The following is a 20,876-nucleotide window of genomic DNA, read 5'->3' as shown; positions in this document are numbered from 1 at the left end:
TGATTTATGTACCACATGATGTTGAATTGTGAAAATCGTCCGGAATGCCCCTTTAAAGGAGACTAACAAGCCTTCTTTCAGCTTTCTCAATGGCGTATGGGAGAGAGCAGCCTCTGTGTATGACCTAACGATGCACACTGCAATATGTAATCTGCGTGGCTGCACATGTAACTTTCCATACAAAGATGCACATGCTCGACACTCACGCTTTTACGTACACATTTACCTGTATACATTAATTTGTGGGAAACTGTATTGTGTTCTCCTATTGTGTTTTATATCCCACAAGCCTGACCAAACTTTTTCCTGTTTGTTCCAAAAGTTACCTCAAATATTCAAAAGAGAATGTACAATATTTACCAAGTAGAGGGTACTCGTATTCCGGAACAGTAAGGGCATTGAATCCAGATGACAACCTGCGACTAAATGATCACATAACAAAGCAGACACATATATATCATGAAAACGTACTTCAACATTAGCTATGATACCAAACTTTGCCGGTAAATGTTAAAATAACTTTCTCTACGTTGACTGCCATTGTCGTTAGGAAATTGATTTAAATATTATGGTGAACATTCGTTTACAACGTCAGGGGCAACTAGAATTTCTATATTTGCATTAGCAATTGGCATGCGGTTGGTATAAAGTTTCACTTGTCTAGGTAAAGATGCTGAGAAAGCATATTACCATCGATCAGTTTTACTGAATGCCTCATTTGAGCAACTTGGCCAAAACGACGACGTATGCAGAAAATACCACTTTCTATTTACGCTGACTTCTGTGACTTCTGTATTATCAGTTTTATTGTGTTTATCATTAGTTACATAAGCAAAAATTAAATATATCTATATTCTTATTGAAACTTCACGTGTCAAAATTTCATTTTGAAAGCAAGAGATTATTAAGCAGAGGGGTGAAGGTTGAGGCAAGAATTTTCTTCAGTTTTTGTCTCTCTGTACAAATGAAATTTGTAAGATCGCAACCGCTGACCTATAATATTTAACAAACATGTAGGAGAAAGGATGGGATTCGAACCTGTCATCTGAAGACGACAGGTTCAAATCCCAATGGTTAAAGAAAACTAACACCTCAAGATTTCTTTAATTGTATAATTTAAGGACACACTCAACCGAAAGAACTACAAGCATTGCTTTTTGTCGGTTCCGTCATATTCTATTCACTTCTATTCGTTGTAGATTCAAAGATTCGTTTCCGTCATTTTTTTGAATGAATATAACGTTGTGTCATTTACCTATTCTATAGCATAATTTCATCTACTTTCTTTTGTAAGAAGTTTTTATGTTTGGAACTGTTTGATGATTTAAGTTTTGTCCAGTGATATGTGCTGCATTTTTTTTTTTTGGAGATATGAGATCATAAATTCAATTCAATTCAATTCAATTCAACCAAATTTGCAAATAGGATGAGGCAGTGACATGATGATATGATGTCTAAACCAATACGGAATTGGTTTGCTCATTTTCATTCTAAATATTTGATTGGGTTAGCAACTACAAACATCTTCTCATTTAAAGGGGCTGTACAGTACTGGTTGAGGTGGGGATTCATGTTTTTTACATTCCGAAGTGAGATAATGAGAAACCTCTTATGAAATATGAAAGACCATGTAATTTCAAGAAGGATTCAACATTTATTTGATGAAAATTGATTTTCAAATGGCTGAGATATCCAAAAAAGTCATGATAACAAAAGACTACAGGCCACAACTTTATTAGGATCTCTTTGTTTCACCTTGTTTTTGGATATCTCTGCCACTTTCAAACCCGATTTTCATCAAATAAACTTTTGATACCCCTTAGAATTGCATGCTCTTTGACATCTCATAGAGTGGTTTCTGAATATCTCGCAAAACGTTAAAAGCTAAATCCTCACCTCGGACCAGAACTGTACACACCCTTTAAAGTCACGACTGCTAAGTCATGTCAATCTTACAATGATATGATACGAGTAATCCTTCGTGATTTTATTCAAAGGAAACAGAAATTTAATTAAGATGATATGAGCCGAGGTCAACGGGAGACTTGTGATGAAAAATCGAATTCGATGAAAAAACAAGTGTTCTTACTCTTCTCTTTCGATGTACTCGTGTAGGACCCCGGCATCGCTCACTCCCTTCATCTCCCGAAGCGGAAGTTCGTTGAAGAAGGCGCGAGGTTGCTTCGAGTGGTGAAACGTTTCCGAGTCGCAAGACACCTTGTTCGGGTAGTGCATCATCAGTCGGGCCGCCATGTTCACTTTCCGTCCAATCACTGACGGATCAATAAAGAGCACAGAAGGAACCCTTGAATTTCAGGTCACTAAACAAAATCAATCGCAGTGTCTTACCCTCACTGCTTGCACGTGATTTTGGCGTTTGTTGCCTCCAAATAAATGAGTCCATGGCAGTGTATTTGCCTCACCAACAAGTCTCCCCCTTTCTTTTTAAAGGACAAGTTCACCTTCATAGACATGTGGGCTGAGATAATGCAGCAACATTGATAGAACACATCAGTGAGAGTCTGAGGAAAATCGGACAATCCGTTCAAAAGTTATGAATTTTTGAAGTTCCTGCTCAGTCACGGCTGGATGAGAAGACTAGTATAGCTTGTGATGTCACATGTGTACAATGATATAAAAAAATAATAAAGAAAATTCAACATATTTTCACTTTTCTCGCATAACAAAGGAATACTCGACTTCTCTCTTTCAGAAGACAGGGGGAATAATATAGGTTTTCTCGGCCAATTTCGCACTTTTGTCAGTCCATTTGATAAAAGGTTCATTCAATTTAGCGAAAATCCTCGTCACTGCACATTCTGTCATTCAAAAATGCAACTTGTTCGTTCAATTTAGCATTTCGATCAATGAAATTCGCAAATGTGCCTTTCGAATTCGTAAAACGGGCATTCAAATTGGCACGTGCTCTTCAGTCATTCAAATTCGCCAGCACTGGCGGCAAATGGTATTTCAGCCATTCAATTTCGCGTATGGGCAGTCAAATTCCAGATATGTTCATTCAAATTGGCGTAATGTTATTTCTGTTTTGAAAAGGTGAGATTGAGAACCTTGATTTATACGTATTTAAATGTGAATTTTTGTTTCATCCACACACTGTTAAGTAAAGGTATCTTTGATCCTTAATAACTCAAGTTTATTGTTCTGTAACGCCCCTCTTCTTCTATACATGTTATACATGCACCAGTACCATAGATTCACTTCACTTTCTTATGTCCAGTCATGGCAGCACAAGTTAGATACAGGCGTGTCTCTCAAGAAGACTGGGAAAGAATCATAGAAGCATTTAAGGGTAATAACCCTGACAAATTGATCTCTAGAGCTGATCCAAGAACTTTATTTCTAATGATGATTAACGCAATATAGCACCCACCCCATGAAAATAATGAACCATGCAGATGAAGGAAATAATCACGATGTAAATTGAAACCTCCTTCTCCCAATCAATGTCAAAACAAACTTAAGATTAATGTATCTGTGGATGAAATAATGCTATCGAACAGTATAAACACATACACATATTCTGAAAGTATTATTGCAAAGATGATATCAGAATAAAGAATGAATACGAAAATATGAAATGTCAAGATGCTTGCAAACAATACCTACGATGAATGAAAATGAAGAAAGGAATCAAAGCATAAACGTGTCTGCTAAATTGACTGCAGTAAATGCGAAATTGGATGCCCAAGAATGAATTCGAATGAACGAGCGCAGCGTATACGTGATCACGTGACTATATCATGCTAAATTGAATGAACGATTTGCGAAATGGTGCTTGTCTTACGTATTTGAACTGAAAAAGTGCTGATTCGAATGATGTTAAAGGTAATTTGAATGCTCCAAAATGAATTTGAATGAAAAGATTATAGAATTGAAATACCGAACATGCCATCTAGGCTAAATTGTGCTAAATTGAATGCAGCAATTAGGAATTGGACTGAAAAAAGTGCGAAAATGGCCGGGAAAACCTATATTACCATTAACATACGTCAGTAACAAGTCGAAGAAATGTGCACTTTATTCAAGAAGTAAAGTTTTGTGAAATTCTCTCTTTATTTTCCTTATATTGTTGTACGCATGTGACATCATACAGTGTAGCAGTCTTCTCATCCAGCAGTGACTGCACAGATACTGTAAAAATTCATAACTTTTGAACGGATTGTCCGATTTTCCCCAAACTTTCACTGATGTGTTCTACTAATATTGTTGCATTCACTCAAACCACATGTACATGAAGGTGGACTTGTCCTTTAATCAAAGGGGTGCCAAATTACACCCATGTGAGCTTTGCCCCCCCCCCCCCAAAAAAAAAAAAAAAAATGAATTCCAAAGGACATTCACACACAAGCACAAACACAGTCACATAAAGAATCGCAAAGTGGATGCTAATAAAAACCTTTAGACGAAAAAGATAGAGAAAATAAAAACAGACAAGAATAGATTGGGCATGTACACATTTACGTAGTGATGTGTTACACAGAAATGACATAAGAAGAAGACATGTCACACCAAACTACCTGATTATCATTCCACATATCAACATTTACTGCCAACGTACTTCTTATAAAGCACGACTCAGATATATTGGAAAAGATTGAAAATAGCACACCTGTGTATTCATGACGGTGAACATGTCCCACAACACCACAGAAAGATGATCCAGTGGTAACACCGATTGAAGCTTGGCTGCAAGTCACACACATTACCAAAAATAGAAATGATAATGATAAATACATAATAATAATAATAATAATAATAATAATAATAATAATAATAATAATAATAATAATAATAATAATAATAATAAAAGTAGTAGTAGTAATAATAATAATAATAATAATAATAATAATAATAATAATAATAATGAATAGATAAATCGATAATAAATAAAAAAAATCATTTCTTGTTTTGCATTCATGAATTGACGTACGTCATCAAATAATCACCTTGCTAGTTTGTGTTTATTTTTGAAACATTATAAGACAAACAGAGCTAGGAAATACTGGATTTGAAAATATACAAGAGGTTAGCAGACTTCATATTTATTGACAGAATAGATTTGTGCCTATTTTTGGTCCAAAGGTTTAACATGTTTTGAGTCGGAATACCATTGATTATTAAAAACACATCTTACAAAACCGTTCAATACTTTTGATGTGGCGTGCTTGAAGTTGATCCTGAGCCAGGTAGGCCTATATATCTTGTATATCTTCCGCTCCCTTCCCGCCCTCCCTCCTATCTGATATCACCGCTCCGTGTAACAGAAATATCGCTGACGGTTCGGGGTGGGTACAGTCAGTTTAGAGTTGTTCGAGTCTACCGAGAGATTAAAGGGATCGTATAGTTTTGGTTGAGACCTAACTTCATATTTCTAACATTTTGTGTGTGTGTGTGTGTGTGTGTGTGTGTGTGTGTGTGTGTGTGATGAGAAACCTCATCTGAATTCTGAAAGAACATGTAATTCTAAGTGGAAATCAACGTTTATTTGATGAAATTGGTTTTGAAATGATTGAAATATCCAAAACAGAGCGGTCCTAATAAAAGGTGGGACCCACCTTTTATTATAATCCCTTTGCTTTACTTTGTTTTTGGATGTCTAAGCCATTCCAAACCGATTTTCATCAAATTAAGTTTGAATTCTTCTTAGAATGGTATGCTTTGTACTATTTCATAAGTGCTTTTTTGGTATCTCACAAAAAGCCCAATCCGCATCTCCACCAATACTATACAATCCCTTTAACATATCACAATGTCGCCTAAGTTTATAACGAAACGGTGTAGCTTATGTCACTGCCTACTGGATTTGACAAAATGGAAGTCCCACTCCTCTCTACACGAAGGCTCATCTCCTCTAGCTATTTCCGGATGCTTTATTGAGTCTGACAGGTAACGACCTAATTGCCACAGCTGACAGTGCATCTCGAGTTCAAAGCGTACCTTGGCATCTAGTACATAACGATGATCATTGGTAGTCACCTGTAAAGCCGAATGCCCACTGTGCGACCTGAGCCTGCGAGCTGGTGCAAGCTGCATGGGGCGCCAAGTGTCGCATGGCCTATTTCGTTACGAAATCAGTCATTTCGTAACGAAATAGGTCATGCGACACTTGGCGCCCCATACAGCTAGCACCAGCTCGCAGGCTCAGGTCACACAGTGCATATGGGCATTCGGCTTAAGATTCATTGTTATCACCGCAACGGTTACTCTAATCATGGAGGTACAGCTAGTCTTTTGTACCTCTATGCTCTAATTGATACAAACACACGCACACAGATACAACTTATGGATTGCGTTTTGTTTGCTTGTTTGTGTGTGTGCGTGTGTGTGTATGTGTATGTGTGTGGGTGTCTGCAGGTATCAAGTAGGTAGGCCTACTGTGGTATGTAGGATACCTACACATACACACAAACAAACACACACATTCACGCACACACACACACACACACACACACACGCACGCAATCCATGAGATACGGAAGAAAACAATGCATAAAGCTGACCTTTTCGTTTCGTTTGACTTACATTACATTTTTCGTGGCTTTCAGGAGTTCAATCATGCGATACGAGCACTTCAGTGCGCGCGCGCAGTCGTCTTCGTGCTTGTAACCCGGCAGGCCAAAGATTGCCAGGAACGTACATCCCTTGAGAATGAATATGAAATGATAAAATACGATGATAATCAAATGATGATGAGAGCAATATTGTGGAACTACTAATAGTGATAATAACAATGATAGAATAATAACTTAATCTTGTTTATGCAAAGTAGCCTCTTTGGTGAGAACACCACTTTTGTAGGGAGCCCTGCCAATAAGGCCCTTATCATACACCTAGGAATCGGGTATCGACTTATCCAAGTGGCTTAAGAAGGATCATAAGCGTCTTTGATTAATGATGTGCTCGTAGGGAGATGATCAAACGTACGCTACATGTACTTAACAGTCACATTCAATAGCAAGAACTCAACACAGAGGTACTCTTACGTTTTCATATTACATGAAAAGCATTACAAAGATGCTTTTCCCTCCTATATCATTCCGAAATGATGATGGCCACCATACTGCACACTGCAAACAGGTAGTACAAGGGATATGGATTAAATGCCTGACTTTGTCAACACGTAGGTTTTGGTTTTGGCAGATCGTAGCATTAAATAAAGATGCTGAAAATATTTGACATAAATCATGCAATTGTAAGATGAGCATTTCAGATTCTCGTTTAATTAGATAGGCTTCAATGAGAAGGTTTCGAGATGTGTTCAAATTCTATGCCCAAACTAAGAAAGAACACATTCTTCCTTGGCAACCAGAAAGCGTCTCTGGCCTTTTCCCCCGCCATAGCAACATCTACTGAATGGAAATTGGGTCAGGTTCTGATATCTTAAGGCATTATTGTCCAAAGCCAAATGACAGATGAAGGGATCGCAAATCCTTCGAATCACTTCATTGAAGCATTATAATAAAAGAATACCTCACGAAACTATATTTTGTTTGCTTGTTTTGATTGATTGATTGATTGTTTGTTTGTTTTTGTTTTTGTTTCTGGTATGGGAAAGGTATGGGGGCGGGGGGAGGAGTCCTACCTTGTCAAACATGAAGACCTTGTTCAGGCAACCTGTATATGTAGATAGGGATTTGATTAAGTGAAATCGTGTTCTATAAGTCTTGCAATCATCTCTCAGGAGTGTGAATTTCATGAGAAAAAAAAATCGTGCACACTTACAGTGGATGAAATGGACAGGCAGGTAAGCTTATGTTAAAAAAGCCCAAACTAAAGAGAGACTTATTAGTTTTTTTAGAGATATGACTCAGGAAAGCAACAATAAAGAATAAAAGCTGAGGTTTGGATATTGACAGTTCACCATCTACCTGACATTCTTTTTTTTTTCTTTTTTTTTCTTTTTTTTTTAGGCCTACTAACAAAGTTGTATGTATACGCCTGTAATGCAAAAGGATCATACACATATATCTCACAGAACAACACGTTCGCATACAGTTCTTACAAGCACTTTGGACCCCCCCCCCCCCAATAAAAAACACAAAACAAAACAACAACAAAAAACAACAATAAAAACAAAAACAAAAACAGCCATAAGGATGGTATGATAATCAAGCCAGCTTTGAGACATATATTTTGTGGATAATGATTTACCTCCCTTTTCTTTCAGACTGCTCGAGTGCAAATTTTAGATCTACCCCTGATGAGGGGCGCATTTCCTTTCAATGTCATCCTGTAGCAGAGATGTTGATTTAGGCACGGGCGTATTCAAGGAAATTACCTTCAAAGGCAAGCATGCTCTCATGGATGATATTGAAAGTTTCCTGGAGGCTGTCACTCTCATCAATGTCCGCTCCGCTCGCAAAGACCAGGTTAATGAAGACCACGGACACCTGTCTCATCTCGGACAGGTATTCCAGAGGCATGTTGTCGTCGATCTAGAAGGATTAAAGGTACGAAAATTTCAGGAAACTTTTTTTTTTTCTTCTTCTTCTTTCGGTAAGCCAGCTCGCCGTTTACTTGAAAGACATACATGTACTGCAAATCTAAGCCATTAAAACCACGCTCTAATGCGCAACGCACTTTCTACTAATTGCCTGTAGCCATAATAAATTATGTTCAATCCGCAAAAATCGCTCGAATCCTTTTCGGGAAAGGAAGACAGACAGACAGACAGACAGACAGAAGACTGTGTTGCACAAGGAGATACACACATACAGATACACACATACACACACCCATTCAGACGCACACAAACAATTCATTCACTAACTCGATTCCTTTTTGTAATCATCTTTAAATTCCAGCAATTGGCGCAGCACACTTTCTCATTTCCTAAAGCCATTTACATCCGTTCGTAACACGTCGAGCTCGTTTTCTTCTCTTTGTTCTAAGACTTCCGAGTTTCATAACGTTTGAAATAACGATAAAAGAAGGCAAGATTTCAACGCATATCCTCCTCCTTGTGATAAGTGAATAACGCCTGATAATGAGATGAGGGAAAACATTGTAAAGTGCATTAATGTAGCGACTTACAGCTCGACAATGTCATATCTTGTACCTCATAATTGTCTTCCCCCTTCGCACAATAATCTGGCCCGTGGTATCACACCTGTTACTGCCAATGGCATTCGTGCTTGAACGTCAGCATAATTCTCCTGATCGTCAGCTGACATTTTCTGCTCTCCTTTGTTCTTTGATCTGGCTGTGCTGAGCGCACTTTTGACATACCCAACCCTGCCCCCCTCCCACCTTAAAATTAAGTACTTGCTTGCCCGAGCGATGTTGCAATACCTTTTGAAGAACAGGTTTAATGATGTACTTCCGCAGACGTGCCTTCTCGTCGTCGGTCGGGGAGACAAAGACCGCGGCTCGTTCTGTAAAAACGGTGCACGATGAACACTGTAAATCAGCACACTATTTGCATGGAGGTAAGCAAGTGACGTTGCCTTCGCTAATGAAATAATTCGCAGCACAATACAGGGAAAAGGGAGCTATTTTGAGAATGGCTGACATTATCATTACGGGAAAGGAATTGCAGGTCTTTTATCGACTATGATTTTGCGGGTGTGAACACAGGAAAAGGAGTTTAAATGACGTAATTGGCTGTGAGTAATCAGAGAGAGAGGAAAATAACAACTGATGATCCTATTAATGACGATAAAGATGAATATAATGGTGATCAAAATGAACGCAATGTAAATATTTTACATAATTTCTATGATCATTGTGATACACATATATTGCTACTCTTGTACCGTCTTCTAATGTGAGAGACCATAATAGCATACATCTGCTTCGCAAAAAGCAATATTATACAAAATCAGTTTGGACGCTTTTGAATTGATGGCTTGCTACAAAAAAAAAAAAAAATAGAAATTGCAGGAAGCAATTATGTGTCAATCAATGCGAAGAGCAATTTATGGTATATGAAACAACCCCAAAAAAAAAAAGAAAAAAAAAAGGTTGAAAGCTTGAAAATGGTGCAGATTTCGCTCTGATCTAATTCTTTTAAACGAATGAGAAGGTTGACCTCATCATAACCAGAGACTCTAATAGACAATCATGTGCGGCATGCATTGGAGATGGAATTTGGGGACTGTCATTCTAAAAGGGTTTGAAGGAAGGAATCCATTTCTCACGTCTCCCTCTCGCATCCTGTTCCACAGCTGTCTCGGTGATTGACGAGCTTCGGTACAGCGGGTCGGTCATTGTGCTCTTCTTGCCGGCGAGCCGGGCCGACGTGGCCTGACTCTGAAGGAGGTATGCCCCGGTAGACAGCCTCCGCCAACCAGTGAATCTCTCTTCGGCTGTAAGAGGAATATTATTATTAGTGTCTTCATAAGTTGGTTTTTACCATATTGCCGCTGCACCTTTAAATATTAATCCTTATTTCAAGTATGCGACTTTATCTTATTTTATTTTTTACTTCTTCCTTGTGTCACAGTTGCAACTATCTCTCTATAAGTGTATGTCTCTATCTGTCTCCTTAAATAAAGAATGCATATACTTCTTTCTGAAGGACACCACTCTAAAATACTGTACCACATTTATTTTTGTGGAAACAAATTTCAATACACTGGGGGAAAAAAAGGCAATTAGTAGGGGTGTTAGCACACACATTTGCAAATAATGGGATGGGGTGCATGGTTGGCTCATGTGGGCAGCAATTCAAAAGGATAGGTGACGGATTTAAAACAGCAAACTCAATGTTTGAAACAGAGTGTGGAGCGGAACAACATCAACATTCCTTCAAATCAAGCAATAGCTTACTCAAGACGCTCTTGGTCGTTGCGGCCCGCTGTCTCTGACTCCCCGGCAAGCTCGACGAAGCCTTGGATCCTTTACCTGGTGATTTCGGTTTGCGACGATGATATGCGGTCACCTAAGGCGCATCCGCATTTCAAAGAAATCATAGAGCATATTTAGGACCAGGTGAAATTCTCTCACCTCCACAACCTCAAAATATCGTAGACATTATTGTGTGAACAAGTGGCAGAAGGCAATGATAGAGTTAAAGCACAGTCCTATTTGTGATTCCAAACAGAAGAACCAGATTTTAGGCGAACGAGCATTTGCATATCATTCCTCTATAATTAATTAAAATAATCTACCTCAGAATTGTTGACAACATTACCAAGTTAACGAAAATCTGTGCGTGAGAAATCCTTGCCGATGCTTTTAGTCATTTTGGAACGTCAATAACATGAATGATCTTGCTTTCATCATTGTGTAGTGTTCTCCTCCTAGCCCATACATAACTTCGACGACATGAATGAAGAAATCAGACCTTTTAAGGTAACGTACCGATCTGTATGATTTCTGTCTTCGTGTATAATGACTTTTTTTTTTTCTTCAAACGTACACCACTAACTTTATCATCGACACCAACACTGCATATATATTCAGTTACATTCTCCACAACGGGCGACATATTTGTATCAGAAGGCAATGTCTGAAAATATAAAGGATAGACGAAAATCGGCAATGATGGCTGAATCCGGGATTTACCTCGGACTGTCGGAAAGACTGAGCAGATAAGGAACGGGACGTCATCAGCCGAAAAGCGGTTTGAAGTAATTCCCGACCGCCGGATTAAAGGCGCTTATCGTGCTAAGCGGTGACGGTGGAATCTGACTTCAACCATTCATGTGACGCTTACTTAACATGTTGAGTCCGCGGCGCACTTACCGCCAAGTGTTTGTCATCTGCCTTGAAAGTATGCTCGATGAGTTCGTGATCGGGGCAGTAGGCCCATACCTTGGGCGACAGGATGACGTCGCCGGACAGGGCGAACTTCTCCGCGATGTTCACCTCGAGCACCGCGGGGCCGCTCAGCACGAAATGCGAGCAGCTCTCGTTGCCCACAGTGGTCACACGCACGGGCCCGATCGACAAGGCTTCACAGAAGAGAGGGAAATAATGGGGGGGGGGGGGGTCGAGAGGGGATTATGGTTGGTAAGGAATATCATATAGTAGTAAATAACAAAGTAAATACTAGTAGATGGAGAAGACACTCGCTTGTTCAAATCTACTGAACTAATGAGATCAAACTTATCCAACACTAACTGGTGATCAACAACTTATGTTTCGTACATGCAGTTTTGTAAATCTTGCTTGATATTTCATCAGTAGAAAATAAAGGTCATTGAAATTGATTCGCTTGTTGTCAACAATGTCCTTTCCTTCAGTCAAGGGCACTACTGAAAAAAAAAAAAATGTATCATCTCTCCTCCCGCCCCACCCATTCCAAATCCTACTTTTTGTTTGAGCATGTCACCGAATATGCTGCATGAGAAAATCAACATCAAAATCAACTCTGCTTTAAGTAAACTTTAAACCGTTAGACATTTTCAGCTGTAGAGACAACCATAGACACGACCTTTACTATCTTTTTTTTTTCTCACTGAGAGAAAATGCTGTGCAAGAGCCAATAGATTTCTTTTTTATTATTTTTTGTTCGGAATGAACAACGATATGAATTCGCAATTATCATAATCGTTTATCATTTTTTGGGGCGCTGCTTTGGCATTGATGTTGTTGAGTTTTGTCTTTGTTCCTTTCCTAGGGTGGGGGTGGGGGTGGGGAAGGAGTTCTTTTGAGATTTACCTATTTTAACTCTGAGCTTGACTCCGACCTCCGTGTCCCAGTTGTCGCACCGCTCCTGGATACGGAGCCCGCATTTGATCACCCGGGTGAGGATGTGATCCATGTTCGCCCTCGTCACCTTCCACAGTGCTAAAAAGGCATCGCCTGCCGGGGTACAATCGGACCAGTTTACTCAGCGTATGCAAATCAACTGCACACCTTTATTACGATGGTTGCTTCTTGATAGCCAGATAACTCGTCCGACGATTCTCCCACACACGGCCATAACCAATTATGCATACAAACTGGATTCAATCATTGCATTATAATTTGACCGTAGTTCACTGACAGTTTCAGTCAGGCGCGTATTTAATACAAATCTTTCCGCACTTCATTCCAACCCTTTGTCCTGCATTGTGAGAAATTTGATAAGTTCAAATTTCTTATATTCTCTTTCTTTATACCCTCTTTGCCAAATTACCATTACAAGACTTTAAATGTTGAATTCACTTCATTACTATCTATTATTCTTTTATTTTCATCTTCACGTATTTCGAATTTTCGAAGCTGTGCACAGGGTATTTCAAGCTCTTCTAGAATGATTGAAAATGCAAATTTGTCAGGTCTGAGCTCATATCAAATCTATGCCTATGAATTGTTCAGAGTGATCAATGTGAAAGATGACTGTTTAGTATAACAGGCCTTCTGATAAAGAACACATTAATAAATCTGGGCACAGTGCAGGGCGGCAAGTACCGACATTGGCAAAACGGAACAGATGGCAGAGGATGTTACATAAAGTGGAAAAAAGTATTTTATTCGATTTGTCAACAATTTGGAACATTTTGTGCTCTTCGTCCGTCTTCGTCCTGTGGAAATCCATTTCCACTTCTATGGTTGCAAATATTACGTAATGATCGGTGTGCACACGCTCTGGGGAAGAGAGGGGGACAGTTATGATGTTTTCTTGTCACCAAGTAACCTGAATACCGCCGCTTTCCCCCTTCTTTTTTCTAAATGAGCGAAATAGCCTCACAAGATATTACTTACTTAATTGCGGGATATGAGCCGTCTTCCGATAAAGCTTGGCAAGCGCATTGCCCATTGTTACAAGAGTTTTCACAGTTGTACGAATTCAGGGCAGTTACATGTGAAATGATAAGGTTCGCTCCATGAATACAAAATTCGTGGAATGAAAAAAAGAAAGAAAAGAACCTTTCCAAAAGAACAGAAGAAAAGAAACCGAAGTGACTTACTCATCAGTCGGGTGTTGATGGGAACAATCATGCACTTTATGTTTCAATATAATCATACGAACATTTTGGAGTCATGTTTTACGTACAACGTGAAATGAATTTGCTCCATGAATGAAGTCCAAGGAAGAATCTTTCCAAAAGAAAAAAAAAAAAGGAAAGAAACTTAACTGACTGACGCATCAGTCGTTTGTTTGTTTGTTTATTCTCCGTTTCACATTAAAAATACACAGAATAATACATAAATCATACATGAATCAAAGAGAGATTACAAAATGGATTGCCCATTTCAGATTCATTATTATAATTGATGACTCTGTTCTTCCATGGGTCGGATGTCAGTGGGAACAATCATTCACTTTATGTTTTAAGAATCATACAAAACTTCACTTGAATATTATTTAACGTACAATGTATATGATGTAACAAAAATTCGCTCCGCGAACACAAACATCTAGTAAGAATCCTTCCAAAAGGAAAAAGGATAGAAACTTACTATACGTGATTTACGCAACAGTTGGATATCGATGGGAACAATCATTCACTTTATGTTTCAATATAATCATATATAACAACTTTTTTTTTTTTCAAAAAATATTGTTCTAAGTGTATGTGATATGAATCTGCTGATAATAATACAGCTAGAATTAACACAAACTCCAATTCTCGGACTTCATATTGGTTTACAACGTTTGCTTATCTTGTCCGTACCGGCAAATTTCAGGACATCGCCTTCCGTCCCGAGAATGTTCTCGACAATCTCGCCCAGGTAGTCGTTGAGTGCGCGGGAAAGACGATCCGTGCCACAGCCCGACCGGGAGCTCATGCTGTAGCGCTCACATAGAGCTGTAAAGCCTGCAAGATTTTGGAAGAAATGAACCATAAAGAGTATCGAGAAATCGGTAAAAAGTCTATGCACCATTGAGGAGAGACTGACACGAGTACATGCAGATAACCTACTAGTCGATTTGTTTAACCCTTGCGGTCCCATTGTCTCAAATGCCAACGTTATCATACATGGCAATCATTACCAATGGCAACAGTGTTGCGGTTGGTTATATCATATCATCGGTCATGACTTCATGGTTTATCGTGTATTGAACAAATGTATCAGTCTCAATATGTTTGTTGCTCCATGGTCTCAACGATTCATGCAGGGCCCATTCTAGTGATGTAGGCCTATAAACAGTGTAGAATCACATCCGTCTCGGCTGCTTAATTAAGTCCCTATATTATGTGCCACATACGATCATAAGTATATGCATGGTTGATGCATTTTGTTCTTTACTTATATACTGGGTTATCAATATTTGTCAGGTCTATTGATACTTTCTGGCATACCAAATTGCCTGGATATTTCATTAAAAAAAAAAAAAATCTGCCCTGCACACTCTGAAACATTTCACAAAACACAGAATTTCATTCATTTCATTCATTAATTGTTCATACGTGATGGTACAATTAAATCAACGAATCACTTGAGAAAAGATACATATCAATTTATCATTCACCATGGCTCGCATGAAGAAAGAATATGTAAAATCCTCTTGACAACACATAAAGAAATATAAAGAAAACTAGAAATGTCGCTACAGCGACTGGTTATACCCCCGCCAAACAACATTTCATAAGCTTTGGTCAAAACAACATTTCATAAGCTTTGGACAAAAAACTGAGGAAGTAGTTAAATCCGCAAGATCTTTCCTTGATCTTCTGCCATTAATATGCCGTTACCATGGCAACGTACTTTCGGGTACTGTCGAAAATGCGTCTTGCACATCTACAACCAAAGGCACACATTTGTACCAAGTTTCATGGAAATTGGGCAAAAACTGAGGAAGTAGTTTGCAACACAAAATTTTCCATCATTTTGGCTCATAATATGTGAGCTGTTACCATGGCAACATACTTTTTGTCACTGTCAAGAAATGTGTCATGCTGACCTATATCCTAAGACAAACATTCAATATGAATTCCATGAGAATTGGAAGAACACTGATGAAGCAGTTTTGCCATGAAGCATTTTGCCCTTTCTTTTACCAATAACATGCCGTTACCATGGCAACGCACTTTTTGCCACTGCGGAAATATGTGTCTTGCACATTAACATATTCAGATGAACATCTGTCCTTAATTTCATAAAAATTAATCAAAAACTGTGGGAGGAGTTCGCGACGCAAGATTTGTACCCATTTTTGCCCATAATATGCCGTTACCATGGCAACGTACTTTTGGGTACTGTCAAAAAATACGTCTTGCACATCTACAACCCAAGGCACACATCTGTGCCAAGTTTTATGGGAATCGGTTGAAAACTGAGGAAGTAGTTCGCGACGCAAGATTTGCAACGGACCGACCGCCCGACCGACCGCCCGACCGACCGCCCGACCGACCGCCCGACCGCCCGACCGCCCGCCCGACCGCCCGACCGCCCGACCGCCCGACCGCCCGACCGCCCGACCGCCCGACCGTCCGCTGATTCCTATATACCCCCTTCAAACTTCGTTTGGCGGGGGTATAATGAAATTACTATACTGGATGGTCCCCAGCAAGCAAAATTTTATGTTTGGGCCTCTTTGAATACCCAAAAACAAAACAAAAAGTTATACTAAACTAGCGATATTACTAAACTATCACAAAACAAACTATTTTTACAGTAGAAAAAAATAAATAGAAGGTCGACTGGCCTTCTGGAAATAATACATCTGTGTATGACTGAAATGACATTCTGAAAATGATTCTTTAAATTTCAGTCTGTTCAATTAATCAATGTAGTATAGCACTTTTTCGTTCTCGTTCTTTCGGTCATTGAACATTTTTATGCCTGAAACATCGCCGGACATTCATGCTTTCAAAAAGAAAGCTGATGACATTGCATGGAAAATTCGGTTACACAGACAGGACAGAAATTTTTAGCTTTTGTGCAGAGTGATGAGAGATCACTATGACTTAATCATTAAAAAAAAAAAAGAAATCAGAAAGTGATAAAGATAAAAACGAGTAACTTTAAAAAGTGTATTGCATGATGAGAGAAAGCCAGTATCTGAAGATCATTTTCAGGCATGTATATAATATAACTTATAAGACTCTTCCGCGTGTCTGTGTGGGAAAATGTTGCTATTCATGAACTTGTTTTGTGTCTTAATTTCTGTCGTATAAGACTAAGTATTTCATGACTGCATCTGCATCAAAATATTTCTGACATATTCTCCTAATCTCTCTATCAGATCCTACGGTGTGATCTGATCGTCTGCAAGAGAATTTCTCGATGTTCTTTTCACTGCTTTCCTCAAAGACAATGTGGGCGTGTTGTGGCTGGGATGTAGACAGAGATCCTGACACAATATCGATTTGGAATAATTTCTCTTCAAGGCTACAGACTAAAAGAATTAAAAAAAAAAAAGAAGAAGAAATAGCTAGAAAGTTACGGAAAAAAAAAACAACTTATGGCAAATCTTTTGAATGAGCTGATGCAGGCAACATGTGCATCGCCCTATGCCTAACACAGCAGCTATTTTAAGCCGTACCATGCTATATTTAGTAGGGTATGATCATCAAAATATTTAAGGAGCACCAGTCTGGTGTCATCCACCCGGATTGCCACAGGCTGTGACTAACGGCTCGCGCCAATGAATTTTCCACGTTGCCTTTTGATATCATGGATTACATTTTATTAATAGCTACGCTGCTGTGGAACAAGGTTTTCAGGCCTAATGCAATGTGACATGTGAACTGTTACAGAGAACATGGACTTTGCTCCATTTCGTTGTCCCGTCTCCGCCGTTTCATGCATACACTCATGTATAGCCTGACAACCTTCGATCATGGACATTCGATATGGCTCATTAGGGATGCTCAGGCCATATCGGTCTTTAGATCCCAAAATCAAGGCCAAACTCACTATCAGTATTTGAAAAAAGAAATCATCGCGAAATAACCCCCGAAAATCAACTACAAACTCAATTTCGAAGAAGTTCATCCACTAACTAGTTATAATATTACACCTCTTCGAATAAGAATTATGGCACGTGAAACCTTGTCCACGTTTGATAGTTGCTTTCATAGTTATCAAATAATTTCAAAATATAAAACTAGGTCATATACAATGAAGGGAATAATTGAAAAAAATGTCAATACATGCAGCTACGATGTAAGCATGCTGTTGACTGTAATGAAAATTGTAGCACACTTTTTGCCAACTTAGGAGTCTGAAGAATTTTTGGCCCCTATTGAGTACATAACCACAGTTGCATTCAATATATACTGTACTGATAATCTATACAATCAATCTCATAATTATTACATATTATGCTATATGGCAATTAGATTTCAATGCGTATAAAACATCTTGAGCACACAAGATACAATAACACTCAATCTCACAAAGTCAGGCTTACATCAGGCAAAGTAATGAGGGATCAAGATGAGAAAAGCTGTTCCGTGCTGAAAAACTTTACGGGTGAAAGTGAACATAATCAAATGTCAATGCACCAGAACTTGAAGTTCATCATTGCGTAAAGATTCAGAGTAGAAATATTTGCTCTCATTTCTCTCTTTGTGAACTCGATCCGCCGTAATAAACCAATATGTTATATGAATTCATAAATCCTTTTTTCAGCAAAGGCTGTTCTTGACAAGAAAACTTCCCCGAATGATGATTAAGGATTCCAAATGCATACGTATGCATTGAAATACATTGAAAAAGTATGCATAATGGCTTGTAACAGTAGGTTCTCAAATATGCAAAATATCCAAAAACTTGAATGTAAGCTACCAGCCTACTGACATTTGACGTCCAGACCTCTGTCAGAGATCAATAGCAAAGCATGCTGTAGTTACCGAGGCAGGATTTTGTTTGTGTTTATTTGTTTGTTTGTCTTTTATTTGTTTGTTTGGGTGTTTATTATCAATCTGTACAGATGTTCATCACATCTTGCCAATATAATGAATACTTACGCCCTGTAACATCACACTGAGATCCTATATGTTGCTCTATTCTTGCCCTACCAAATTTTAGAAGCACATCTTGACATGGTCATATTCCGAAACATTGTGATTGTCGACACTTTCATCATACTATCTTCAAATTTTCTCGATGAACAGAATATAACATGGGGTCTTCCTAATGTAGCTGTACGGAGACCGTGTGCCTGATCAAGGAGGTACACCATCATACCTCATTGGGCTTAGGCGTTTTATATTGTGCTTAATAAGGATTAGGACTCGCGTCTCGTCGTCTGTGCCCTTATCACCTGCTGTGAGTTCAAATGGCTCATTCCTACCACACTGATTAGGAATGACTGGGCAAAAGCGACTTGAGACATTTTCGTGTCCTTATAGGTGCTATCGTCACTGTATATCCACAAATAGGCTCATGGGTCAGATGAATTCTCTCTGTGTAATTGAGGTTCACAAGTAGTGAAAGGTTTTCGTTATTAATTTTCTGTTAATGTTCTTGTGTGTGAGTGTGTGTGTGTGTGTGTGTGTGTGTATCTGTGTGTATGTGTGTACACGTCGATGCGGATGCATTAACCACTTTGACAGTGCATTTTGATATCGATTCGCATTGAGTTGGTCTCCACCTTATAAGACATAAAAATTCCCCAAAGTCCTCGCCATTTACTTCGGTGAGCAATGTTTCATTATTTCAATTCAATTCAATTCAAATTCGATTTCATTTCCAACAGAACATTTTTCTCGATACAAGTTCAAGGAAACAAGGTGAGTTTAGTTATGTTCTCATTTAACCTTCTCGGTGTTAGGTGTTCCTGCAATAGCGTATCGGACAGAGCATTCTGCTACTGTTTTGGTAACGCGTTGTGAAAACATTCACTACTGAAAGAGAAATATTACACGTCAATGTTACAATATGATTTGCCTCACATGAAAACAGATCAGTGAAAAAAAAAACAACAACTTGAAAACAATTAAGATTTTCTTGTTACGGGAGAACCTCCTGGGGTAGCGAGGCTTTTTCGTTTCCGAACTTGGATGAAACTAACTGAACTTCAGTAAATGATAATGCAGACTCTGCCGATGCAATATGTGATGCAGGCATCTAGACATTAATTTTATTGTGCCATTAATCGAAGAATGGCGATACATGTACATACCTGTACTACAGTTTCAGGAAGTTACCTTTGTAAACTTACATACTATGACCAACAATTCGTCCAATGTAGCCTACGTGACAGAAAGACAAAGGCCTACGTTTGACATACTATTCATGGGAGAAGGAAAGATCTTATATTGATGTTCACTGGCGTTTTATTTTTTTTTTTTTATTTTTTTTTTTTTGGGGGGGGGGGAGGGGCAAATTTTTACGAAAAAGTTGATAGGAAAGTTGTTGTGGTTGTATGTAGGCTGTAGGAGTGGAAAATGTGCGATTAACACAAGAAGCAGCCTATTTTTCTCTTCTGCTCACTCTGCAACACATTCTTTCATAAAGCGAATATACTATACACTTTTAATAGTCACAATACCGAATAGTTCGCAGAGCAACAGCAACATCTACAACGCTCGCAGTTTATTGACTGTTGCAGGATTTACAAACAACTACCTGTATACAATTATACTAAGTTGCAATTGTTCTGCATCACTAAATGAGGCTAACAAGTGATTAAGATGTCGTTAGCCAGTTCCCATAAACACAACAAAACTACTCCAGATGCTATTACAAAATTAATTTCATCTTGTTTTTCTTTCATTTCCGGTCAGCAATAAGAGACTGCCGCTATAAGTGAGTTCTAAATTGCGCATCTCACAGAAAAATTAAGAAGAAGAAGAAGAAGAATAAGAAGAAGAAGAGGAGGAGGAAGAATAAGAAGGAGAAGAAAAGAAGACGAAAAAAAAAAAATAAAAGAGTTCACATGCCTACCATTTAGGCCAGGACACACCAACCAAAAAGATGAGGGATTATACACGTATACTAGTATACTGGTATAGTAGTGTTTGTGAATTGCGCATCAAGCGCAAACAGGGACAGGGTATGAAAATAATTATTGTTTCAACTATTCT

The 20,876-nt window shown here is 38.6% G+C and overlaps 1 protein-coding gene across 1 annotated transcript in view; it reads right to left on the bottom strand.

Moving 5' to 3' along the window:
* Nucleotides 1–20,876, bottom strand: part of LOC140228446 (adenylate cyclase type 10-like) — a 48,300-nt gene that overhangs the window by 20,273 nt on the left and 7,151 nt on the right. Inside the window, exons 3-14 of the mRNA XM_072308665.1 lie at nt 14,571–14,714; nt 12,628–12,771; nt 11,710–11,918; nt 10,792–10,903; nt 10,161–10,328; nt 9,313–9,395; nt 8,300–8,456; nt 7,604–7,635; nt 6,544–6,662; nt 4,631–4,707; nt 2,090–2,273; nt 361–422 (exon numbers count right to left, since the gene is read on the bottom strand). Coding sequence (XP_072164766.1) covers nt 361–422; nt 2,090–2,273; nt 4,631–4,707; nt 6,544–6,662; nt 7,604–7,635; nt 8,300–8,456; nt 9,313–9,395; nt 10,161–10,328; nt 10,792–10,903; nt 11,710–11,918; nt 12,628–12,771; nt 14,571–14,714 — 1,491 coding nt within the window. The remainder of the gene's footprint in view (nt 1–360; nt 423–2,089; nt 2,274–4,630; nt 4,708–6,543; nt 6,663–7,603; nt 7,636–8,299; nt 8,457–9,312; nt 9,396–10,160; nt 10,329–10,791; nt 10,904–11,709; nt 11,919–12,627; nt 12,772–14,570; nt 14,715–20,876) is intronic.

Source organism: Diadema setosum, chromosome 1 (genome assembly GCF_964275005.1).
Source record: "Diadema setosum chromosome 1, eeDiaSeto1, whole genome shotgun sequence".
Lineage (NCBI taxonomy): Eukaryota > Metazoa > Echinodermata > Echinoidea > Diadematoida > Diadematidae > Diadema > Diadema setosum.
Note: the sequence above shows the minus strand (reverse complement) of the source record. Positions and strands in the feature narration are given on the sequence as shown.